Source organism: Capra hircus (genome assembly GCF_001704415.2).
Source record: "Capra hircus breed San Clemente chromosome X unlocalized genomic scaffold, ASM170441v1, whole genome shotgun sequence".
NCBI lineage: Eukaryota > Metazoa > Chordata > Mammalia > Artiodactyla > Bovidae > Capra > Capra hircus.
Window position 1 is genome coordinate 36,163,368 of NW_017189517.1, and position 12,182 is coordinate 36,175,549.

At 36.7% G+C, this 12,182-nt stretch overlaps 1 protein-coding gene across 1 annotated transcript in view; it reads right to left on the reverse strand.

Moving 5' to 3' along the window:
• Positions 1–3,446: 3,446 nt before the first annotated feature.
• The window catches only part of PIH1D3 (PIH1 domain containing 3), a 47,057-nt gene continuing 38,321 nt past the window's right edge, over positions 3,447–12,182 (reverse strand). The window contains exons 6-7 of the mRNA XM_005700229.3: positions 8,810–8,895; positions 3,447–3,605 (exon numbers count right to left, since the gene is read on the reverse strand). Coding sequence (XP_005700286.1) covers positions 3,476–3,605; positions 8,810–8,895 — 216 coding nt within the window. The 3' untranslated portion in view covers positions 3,447–3,475. The remainder of the gene's footprint in view (positions 3,606–8,809; positions 8,896–12,182) is intronic.

A 12,182-nucleotide genomic window follows, 5' to 3' on the forward strand; every position in this document is an offset into this window, starting at 1 on the left:
TAAGGCCCACTTGACTTCACATTCCAGGATGTCAGGCTCTAGATGAGTGATCACACCATCGTGATTATCTGGGTCGTGAAGATCTTTTTTGTACCGTTCTTCTGTGTATTCTTATTCATTATTTAATATTCATTCTTTAAAAATACACATGGATCATTTATCACACTCTTGTATCACAATGCAACACAACTGGAATTTCCAGAAACAGATGATAAAAAAGAATGCAGTTGGAAATTAAACGAAAGTTATAAAACCAGTTTGTGTGTTATCTTCCTCTTTGCAGAAAAATAATATCTATATTATGCATTAGAAAAAAAGGGTTAGAAAGAAGCATTAAAATGGTTAAGAATGGTTATTTATGGTTTGTTTGCTTACAAGTGATTTTAATTTTTGCTTTATTTTTTCCTTTATTTCTTTTTCTAAAAGAAAAATAAAACTTTCTGACCACACCCCCTGTCCCAGGACTAAGGGCTCTCTGCACCAGACCCTGGTCCCGACCTGTGGTGGGAAATTTTTGCTTTATTTTTGAAGAGCTTTTCTGTATTGTTAAAGTTTCCTACTTGGACTGTGTGCTGCTGCTGCTGCTGCTGCTAAGTCACTTCAGTCGTGTCCGACTCTGTGCAACTCCGTAGACGGCAGCCCACCAGGCTCCCCCTTCCCTGGGATTCTCCAGGCAAGAACGCTGGAGTGGGTTGCCATTTCCTTCTCCAATGCATGAAAGTAAAAAAAGTGAAGTGGCTCAGTCGTATCTGACTGAGCAGCAGCAGCAGCAGCAGCATCTAGAAGCCCTATTACCTTCCTTCCCTCAACACTCTTTGCATGGTTAAATTCTAGGTATTCTCCATGTTTCAGTTGAATATCAAATCTTTTGGGAAGCCTTTTCTTCTCTCCTTTCCCAGACTAGGTTTGGTTTTTCTGATATTCTCAAAAGCACCCTTTCTTTTCCTTCATACTAATAATAAATTTGAAAATGTGTTTATGTGTTTACTTGATTATTGTTGGGTCTCCCTTGCTAAACTACTTGCTCCATGAGGACAATGACCACATCTAGTTTGCTCATTGCTATATGCCTAGCATCTAACATAGTGCCCAGCATGTGATAAATGCTAAGTAAATATCTGTTGAAAGAATGAATTAATGAGTGCATGAAAGAATGAATCTGTACAAAGATAACCAGAGATTATAAAACCAAAAAGGGAGGTAAAGTTCATGAAGGAGAAGGTTAATAATATGCCACAATCCTGGTTTTAACTTCCAGTTCTCTGGGTCATGGCTGAGAGGCCATGAAAAATTCTGAGAAGATAAATTTCCTTTTATCTTCTCTTTATCTACATTTGCTTTAGTGGAGGATTCCTATTTAAAGGAGAAAAGTCCTGTGAATTAGTTTAAAAACAAACAATAATGATAACGAAGGTGTTACTTCTGAAGCCAAAGGCAGTGAAGTAGGATGATTCCTGGATGGGTATAAATTACTGGATCACGTTTCATTGTCTTGAAGCTCTGTTTCATTATAAAACTGATTTACTATCGCATAACCAAAGCCTGATTCAAGTTGACCTGGACATGCTCTATCTTCTCTTCCAGGGACAACTTGTACACATTGTCAGTTTGAATAATAATGGTCTTTGTAATTAGGGCCAGTACACGGGGAAAAAAAGATACAATTTCCACTGACTCACTGTTGCTCTCTAGAGAAGAAAATATTGGTTACTGTTTAGGCTTATTCCAGAGTTTAAAGTTTAGGGTGTAATCTTAAATTCTTAAAATACAGTTTTTTAAAAAGATATTATGAAAGCAAAGTAGGACACTCTTGATTCTGTAACATCATGGACTTAAATTCACAGACACTAATTTCCTTTCAGTTAATACCACCCTCAACTCCTGCCTCCACAGAAGAAAGTCATAGTGGTAATTTCAAAGTCAAATTCTCTGCAAGAATTTAGTGTTTTAACACAACCACTTTTCCCAAAATCTCAGTCTTTTCCTTTTACTTGATCTAGTCACAAACTAGATGCTTAGTTGCTGCTGCTGCTACGTCACGTCAGTAGTGTCTGACTCTGTGCGACCCCTTAGACGGCAGCAGCCCACCAGGATTCCCCGTCCCTGGGATTCTGCAGGCAAGAACACTGGAGTGGGTTGCCATTTCCTTCTTCAATGCATGAAAGTGAAAAGTGAAAGTCAAGTCGCTCAGTCATGTCCGACTCTTAGCAACCCCATGGACTGCAGCCTACCAGGTTCCTCCATAGTTGTCTGTATAATTAAGCTTAGAAAATATCTGCTTGAGTATTTAGCTCACATCACATCATAATAGCTCACATCTTTCCATTATCTCTTTTCAAAACTTACCCCCAGGTAACTCCAGATTTCTGCAATGATGTGTGAGACTGTCACAAAAATTTTAAAATATGATTTATTCATAAATAATTCTAAAATAAACTTATGCTATATAGTACAGAAGAGGCAGGGCACATTGACATAATTCATAAAATAAGTATGTCCAATTATGAATAAATATAGGAAATGAGAGATAATAGTATTTGTAAATGCGCCACATTTTCTTTGTATTCAAGCATCAAGGAATTCAACTACTAAATATAAACACAGTACCCCAAAAGGCATTGTTAATAATTAGTGCACAGAAGGAAAATATTTTAACCTAAATAGATCCAAACACTGAGAACAAGACTGAGGAAGCCGAATAATACCGTGTGTTCAAGAGTATTTCTTATTCAAGTAAAACAAGTTGTTAGTATATGGTGCATCAAACTATTTATGTGTTAGTTATGTGTGTTAGTCGCTCAGTCATGCCCGACTCTTTGTGAGCCCATGGACTGCAGTCCACCAGGCTCCTCTGTCCATGAGATTTTCCAGGCAAGGATATTGGAGTGGGTTGCCATTTCCTTCTCCAGGGGATCTTCCCAACCCAGGGATCGAAACCGGGTCTCCTGCACTGCAGGCAAATTCTTTACTGACTGAGCTACAAGGGAAGTCTTATATATTTATAATCCTCTGTTACTTGTATGTTCCTGAACAATAGTGAGAGCCTAAACAAAGAACACTAGAAATCCTTTGATTAAATAAAAAAGGAAACCAATTAAACTTTTCTGGTGATAATAATGACCAATTCCTATGTTACTGATTGTATCATGGTATAATCAAATGAGTGGACCAACCATTTCATGGTCATATTTCAGTTATTTAATTGACATGTAGCAATCTAACTGGTTAACCTGTAAATTCCATCCAGCTATCACTATAAAAATGGGATAGCTTATTAGTATGAGAAAACACTATTTTCTACTAGATTAACAGAAATGACTGTAAATGATCAGAACAGCACTAGAATTGAATATAAGCCCTTTTTTCAATATGTCAGAATAATAAAGAGAAGACAGAAAACATTAACTAATTTTTTCAAAGTTTTTTATTTTTTAATCAGTGTTATTTGCCACTTTTCATCCTTGTCCATACTGTTTCAGAAGAAATTAACGAAATCCAACTCTCGTTTCATAGTCATAGTGACTTCGAGAGTCTCAGTATCAAGTATATAGAAGGCGTTGGCACTGCTGCAGTCCACAGGATGGGGAAGGGTTACCAGCAGCTTCCTGAAAAAACAAAATAAAAACCTAGAACCAGTGACATCAAGAAGATACCACTTTTAATAAAGGCAATGGGAAGCAATATATATCATCACAATGTTAGGAACCAAAAAACTAGACAGTATGAATACTGTATCAAAAATATGCCTGCTGCTGCTGCTAAGTCACTTCAGTCATGTCTGACTCTGTGCGACCCCATAGACGGCAGCCCATCAGGCTCCTCTGCTCCTGGGATTCTCCAGGCAAGAACACTGGAGTGGATTGCCATTTCCTTCTCCAAAAATATGCCTAATTAACACAAATAGTATACCATTTTTTGGGGGGGCCCTAAAAATCCAAGAAGCGGTTTGGACCACCCCTCAATGCAGGAGACTTAAGAGATTCGGATTTGATCCCTGGGTTGGGAAGATCCCCTGGAGGAGGGCATGGCAACCCACTCCAGTATTCTTGCCTGGAGAATCCCATGGACAGAGGAGCCTGGCAGGCTACAGTCCATAGGGTCACAAAGAGACAGACAAGATTGAAGTGCCTTAGCAAGCAAGCAAGCTTTTTTTCCTAAATTGACCTCATTTTGCATTATATAAACGTAGTCTCAGGCTATGTTTATTGGCATAGAAATAGAACCACTGCAGCTTTAAGTTGTTTGGATAGATCTGTTGCCAGTCATCCTTATGTGTAGAAGAAATGTGACTGCCTAACAGAAATATGAAATTCGAATAGTTCTACGATAATTCTGCTAACATTACTTTAAACTGAGTCTCTACTCCAGGTGTAGTTATTGAAATTCAGGCCTGCAGTGATTTCAATACTGAATCAATGAAAGTGCTTTCTTTTGTTTGCCTCTGGTTCTTTCTATTTTACATTGACAGAAATTTCCTGTGAGAGACTGCTGAGTGTAGTTTGTAGTTTATGGCTCAGTTGCTGGATAGCTGTATGCTTCAGACGCATGGCTGGGATGAGACATCCATAAATATGTCATAGTGGTATGAATCTGAATTATGCATGGGGTCAGCACATGCTGGTATCTGAAGAAAATTAAATACATGAAGCACTTGTTACCTCACATTCTCAACAGAGAAGCCTTGAGGAGTTCTATAAAAAGTGGTCTTTTGGACTCTGAGGGAGAGGGAGAGGGTGCGATGATTTGGGAGAATGGCATTGAAACATGTATACTATCATGTAAGAAACGAATCGCCAGTCTATGTCTGATGCAGGATACAGGATGCTTGGGGCTGGTGCACGGGGATGTCCCAGAGAGATGTTATGGGGAGGAAGGTGGGAGGGGGGTTCATGTTTGGGAACGCATGTACACCCGTGGTGGATTCATGTCAATGTATGGCAAAACCAATACAGTATTGTAAAGTAAAATAAAGTAAAAATAAAAATTTAAATTAAAAAAAAGTGGACAGAAAAGCTCTTTTAGGAGGTATAAGATCTAAATTGGTAAAGGAATATGGTAATTTGGGTAACTTTTAGGGGTTACTTATTAAATACTTGTACAAAGAACTAGTATTTGAAAACAAAATCCTTGAAAATCAATCTCCTCATTACTCATTTGCAAAGACCTAAATTCAGGAAACTGGGCGCATTAAGTATTTATCACACAGCTCTGGAACCTAAAGGAGAAGTTTTCTGTTACTTTTGTTCCATTCCAGATATTTGGGGTAGGAGAAACAATTCTCTCCACTTGAAGTAATGAAATCGCAATGTATTTTAATATACCCTGTAATATTTGGAACCTTAAAAAAAAGTGGGTGCAAAAACCATGTAGAGTCTATCTTTTTTTTTTGACTGTGCCATGAAGCTTGCAGGATCTTAGTTCCCCGACCAGGGATTAAACCTGGCTCTTGGAAGTAAAAGTGCCAAGTTCTAATCACTGGACAGCCAGGGAGTTCCTGAGAGTCCATCTTTTTAAAGTTGTTTACAACATAGGTTGTACTAGAGTTAGATTTGCTTCATCCCTTATTCTACAAATGATAATATATTCACTTTTAAAAGAAAGCAAAAGCTCAGTGGTGACAGTTTCATTGCACTAAGAGACAACTATAAATCAGCTGAAGAAGTTCCAATGATAATGTGCACTTCTCTGTCCAGAGAGAAATAACTTAAAAAAAAGACAGTTAGTGGCCATTGGAATGATGCATCCATCCCTGCATTTTTGTCTAGTCCTTAGTAGTATAGCTTCACATACAAAAATTTTGAGTAGAAACTGTTTAACTTATTTAGGCTCTTAAAAGAAGGAAAGTATTATTTGTTGAGTGAATGAATAAATGAACAAAAAGCAAATAGGTTACTACAAAATGATATTTGAATAACTAGTATAGATCACTACTATAATAAAATATGAATGAACATTTAAACCCAATCTCTCTGCCTTTACATTGAAAAATATTTGCTTTTTAAGAAGCTAAAGTTTAGTCACTGATCAAATGTTTATCCAGTGTTAAATGGATAACCAACAAGGTCCTACTGTGTAGCACAGGGAGCTCTGCTCAATGTTATGTGGTACCCTGGATAGGAGAGGAGTTTGGAGGAGAATGGATACATGCATATGTTTGGCTGAGTCCTTTTGCTGTCCACCTAGAACTATCACAACATTGTTAATTGGCTATACTCCAATACAAAATAAAAAGTAAAAAAAAAAAGTCTCTCCAGTGTTGCTTTTCTTTAGAAATTATTTAAATGCAAATAATAATATATGAAAGTTAAAACAAAAAAATTATCTATACAGTGAATTCTAGTTTAGAGACTTACATGCTTACATTTATATTAGAGAATTCAAGTTGATGTTTCTTGCCAAGAGATTTAAATATACAACAACCTTGTTCTGTGCATAATCACATAATGCACATTTTATTTTATGTAGTTTATGAATTATTTGATTTACATATCTGGGCTTAAAAAAGATATGGCCTTTTTAAGGTTTCCTGTTGGAGACATAACTATTTTCAAAGAAAGCAGAAACAGCTACTGAGCTGCAATTCACTATTCCATTTAGAAAACTTTTTTTTAGGTGTTTATGCCTTTGAATATCAGTCAATTCAATCTAAATCAAAGGAGCACAGCAAAGGTGAGATAATCTAAAGTAACACACAACCAGAAATTAACTCATATTTATCTTTAGAATGTGTTTTTATTATCACATTCAAGGAATTCACTGAAGATATTCTTAGAATCCATCTTAAAAAATAATGAAACCCCATATGAAGATAAAGTCTGGAGATTTTGAGACATTATACAATTTCCCCTATCTTTCCTCCTGTCTACCCTGTTGGGAATCTATATGCCAAAACAACAAGTGTTTTAAAATGAAGGATTCAGCAAACATTTCTTTTCATTTTATAATGCTAAAAATATGGGTTTTATTCATAATTTTAATGCAATTGACTATCAACAGACTGATATCTAGTCAATTTAGTTAAAATAATTCTGCTCATTTTCCCTTATAGGTACATGAACAGAATGTCCACTGTTATGCTTTTTGAAACCAGTAAGCATAGTGTTACAGGGTGTCAAAGTTAGAAACTAAAGAAAGTAGATGTGAATATCGGCAAACTCAAAGCAAGACACATTTCCAATAATACAAGTTCAGATAATAACAGGGCTCCAAAGAATGTTCGAGTTTTTAGGAAAAGTGATAAAAATTTTAATTCTCTCTTCTCTCTTCTATCTTAATTAATGACCTTTTTCTTAACAGACAGTACTTTTATGTGCTGAGCATTTAATATATAAGTACTGTATGATCCAAATGACCTACTGCAGCCCACATTCTGTTTGGAAAAATATCTCTGTGTGAGTCTTTCATTTAGTGGGCTTTGAAAGATATCTGGAATGACAGCATAGCCAGAGCAGCTACCTAAAGATTGATGGAGGCAGTGAGAACCTCTATGGGAATGGAAATTAACTCCATGGTGTGTAGATGTGTCTGTGCTTTTAACAAGTGCACAAATATCATGGAAGATTGACTGCTCATTTAACCAACTTCCCTTGCAAAGGTTGTGTGGAAAGAGTAAATGTGTGTATAGCATGTAATGAAAAAATTACTATACTCCTTGATGTCAATGGTGAAATAAGAAATGTGATTTTCATAACATGAGACAATTTTTGAGTAAATACATTAAAAAAATTACATTAAGTAAGGAGAAAATATTTGATATGTATTCCTCTGTAGGTCGTTTGTGGTTAAATTCCTCTATTATAGAAATCAAGGTTAAGCTATGCATGTACATTGGTGTGTTTACACATAGAAGTCTTTTGTAGCAGAGATCTAATTTTGTTATTTTCTCAAAGCCCTATGATTAATAGAGAAGAACTATAGGTACTGACAAGGGAACGAAGATAATATGCTAGCATCTGACTGCTCCCCACACCCATTTTGAAATGTCTATGAGTTAACAGAGAAAGGACCACTGCAGTCAACCAAGTGTGCTAACTGCTATACATCCAGCTGAAAAGTGAACAAAGCAGTGAGATATTCAGATATTTTATCTAGCACATGCCAGGTTCTATCAATTCCTTCCTTATATAGTTAGTTTTGAGAGACAGGGTTGATTTATCCAGGTTTCAGGGTAAACATTTTATCAGAATTTTATCTTATATATTATATTTGGGGAACATGATTTGAACTTGTATAATAACAAGACTATTTTTGAAAATATCAAATGTTTAATTGAATTATTCCATTATCATCTGCATTAATTTAAAATGTATTCATGCAACTTGAGGATCCAGTGATAAATTAACTGTTAGATTTTTGTTTTAAGTAATAGATAAGATTTTTCACTGATTTTTAGATGAATATAATCAACCTTAGAGCCCCACAATATCTAAAATGTTTAAAGATTGCTTCTTTCATGCCATCACTGTACCAAAATATCACACACAAGACTTACAACTTAAAGAGATTTTCACCTCTAGCTATTTTTCATCACAGATAAGCAAACTGTATCTGAATGTCAGGACTATATTTTGGTGGTATCAACCTACTCCAAATCTATGCATGCAAAGTGGTAAAAAAAAATCTAGGTATTTACAAATATATTTACGTTTATATTAACCAGATCAAACATCTGAATGATTAACTGACTTTTTCACTTTTCTTCGGACTTTGGGGGTGATACAAAATAACTACATACACTTTTATAAAGGATATTGACTAAAGATTCATTAATATTATAACATTCATTATTCTAGCTCCAAGTTTTACTCACTTATTTGGAGTACGGAGGTCAAGGATCGTCTCCTGAATGTCAACTTTAATATCAGCAGGGTTGGTGTTTGGTAGTTTAATTTTCACCTGAAGGAAAAAATGAGAAGAAAAATACTGTTGTCTTGAATAACAATTTGAAGAGTCCAATAAAATAAGAGGGAATGAGAACTAAAATTTATTTAAATGCCGACTATGTACCAGACTCTGCTCTTTTAACAATCTTGAGAAGCAGTGTTTATTATCTTCATTTTACAGATGGAGAAACCAAGATACAGAGAAGTTTAGTGAGTGAACCAAGGCAACCATCTGTAATTTGACTAAGATTATCTGTCTTCAAAGTTATTATTGAAACACTTTGGTTACATGCCAGTACCTTCATTGCTTGAAGGTGCATGTTAGTACACCTGCTAGAGCTGGGAACCTTCCACTGCCTTTATATCACTGAGTATTTTGTATAAAAAATGGTTAGTTCTCATGTTGGGTGTAGGTTGGTGATGCTATGTTGTAGTCTCCTGGCATAAACTCCCATGCCACATTTCCTAGAGAAATGTAGGAGTCCAGAAAACTTGCTAACATAACAAAAGAGAAACAACAATATGACCACTACTCAAAAAAATGGGACTATTTATTGATTTAGTAAGATTTCACTCAAAACTGTCTCATCTCAATTACCACATGGCCCAGCAATTCAACTCCTGAGTATATACATATATATATGTGTACATATATACACAGACATATATATGTGTACATATATATATGTGTACATATATACAGACATATATATGTGTACATATATAATGTATTCAACAGCATTAAAAACAACCACTCAAACAAAAATAAATACATAATGTTTTTGTTCAGGGCAGCATTATTCACAATAGCCAAAAGGCATAAAAAACCCAAATGCGCATCAACCGATGAATGGTAAACAAAATGTAGTCTATCGCTACCGTGGAGTATTATTCAGCCATAAAATGGAATGAAATACTATTACATGAATGATCCTTGAAAACATTAAGCTAAAAAGTCACATATTGTAGGATTCTAGTTATCTGGAATATTCAGAATAGGCAAATCTATAGAGAATGAAAACAGATCAGTGGTTACTGGAGGGACTGGGGAAGGAGAAAAGAGGTGTGACAAAAGGATTTCCTTTTGGGTTGATGAAAATGTTCTTGAATTAGATAGTGGTGATGGTTGTGCAACATTCTGAGCACACTACATGTCACTAATGGTAAATTGTATATTATGTGTATTTTATCACAATACAAGTCTCATCTCTAACTCTTAATTCATTCTCTTTTCAATAGAAGTTGATCTCTCTCTCTTGGCATATAGTTTTCTCAAACAACTTTAAGTTAAATTATGAAGTCTTCACTAATATGAGCTAGAAGACTTGAAATTATGAACATCTGCTAAGTTCAGAGCTGGAATAGCAAGGATAAAAGCAACACATTAAGAAGGAAATACCTATCAAATAAATAGTGGGAAAAATCAGAATTTCTTCAGTTCAGTTCAGTTCAGTTCGGTTCAGTCGCTCAGTCATGTCCGACTCTGCGACCCCGTGAATCACAGCATGCCAGGCCTCCCTGTCCATCACCAGCTCCCGGAGTTCACTCACTCACGTCCATCGACTCAGTGATGCCATCCAGCCATCTCATCCTCTGTCGTCCCCTTCTCCTCCTACCCCCAATCCCTCCCAGCATCAGAGTCTTTTCCAATGAGTCAACTCTTCTCATGAGGTGGCCAAAGTACTGGAGTTTCAGCTTTAGCATCATTCCTTCCAAAGAACACCCAGGACTGATCTTCAGAATGCACTGGTTGGATCTCCTTGCAGTCCAAGGGACTCTCAAGAGTCTTCTCCAACACCACCACAGTTCAAAAGCATCAATTCTTCGGCGCTCAGCTTTCTTCACAGTCCAACTCTCACATCCATGCATGACTACTGGAAAAACCATAACCTTGACTAGACGGACCTTTGTTGGCAAAGTAATGTCTCTGCTTTTGAATATGCTATCTAGGTTGGTCATAAGTTTTCTTCCAAGGAGTAAGCATCTTTTAATTTCATGGCTGCAGTCACCATCTGCACTGATTTTGGAGCCCCCCAAAATAAAGTCTGACACTGTTTCCACTGTTTCCCCATCTATTTCCCATAAAGTGATAGGACCGGATGCCATGATCTTCGTTTTTGGAACGTTGAGCTTTAAGCCAACTTTTTCGCTCTTCTCTTTCACTTTCATCAAGAGGCTTTTTAGTTCCTCTTCATTTTCTGCCTTAAGGGTGGTGTCATCTGCATATCTGAGGTTATTGATATTTCTTCCGGCAATCTTGATTCCAGCTTGCGCTTCTCCCATCTCAGCGTTTCTCATGATGTACTCTGCATATAAGTTAAATAAGCAAGGTGACAATATACAACCTTGACGTACTCCTTTTCCTATTTGGAACCAGTCTGTTGTTCCATGTCCAGTTCTAACTGTTGCTTCCTGACCTGCATACAGATTTCTCAAGAGGCAGGTCAGGTGTTCCCATCTCTTTCAGAAGTTTCCACAGTTTATTGTGATCCACACAGTCAAAGGCTTTGGCATAGTCAATAAAGAAGAAACAGATGTTTTTCTGGAACTCTCTTGCTTTTTCAATGATCCAGCGGATGTTGGCAATTTGATCTCTGGTTCCTCTGCCTTTTCTAAAAGCAGCTTGAACATCTGGAAGTTCACGGTTCACATATTGCTGAAGCCTGGCTTGGAGAATTTTGAGCATTACTTTACTAGCATGTGAGATGAGTGCAATTGTGCGGTAGTTGGAGCACTCTTTGGCATTGCCTTTCTTTGGGATTGGAATGAAAGCTGACCTTTTCCAGTCCTGTGGCCACTGTTGAGTTTTCCAAATTTGCCTGCATACTGAGTGCAGCACTTTCACAGCATCATCTTTCAGGATTTTAAATAGCTCAACTGGAATGCCATCACCTCCACTAGCTTTGTTTGTAGTGATGCTTTCTAAGGCCCACTTGACTTCACATTCCAGGATGTCTGGCTCTAGATGAGTGATCACACCATCATGATTATCTGGGTCGTGAAGATCTTTCTTGTACAGTTCTTCTGTGTATTCTTGCCACCTCTTCTTAATATCTTCTGCTTCTGTTAGGTCCATACCATTTCTGTCCTTTATCGAGCCCATCTTTGCATGAAATGTTCCCTTGGTATCTCTAATTTTCTTGAAAAGATCTCTAGTCTTTCCCATTCTGTTCTTTTCCTCTATTTCTTTGCATTGATTGCTGGGGAAGGCTTTCTTATCTCTTCTTGCTATTCTTTGGAACTCTGCATTCAGATGCTTATATCTTTCCTTTTCTACTTTGCTTTTCACTTCTCTTCTTT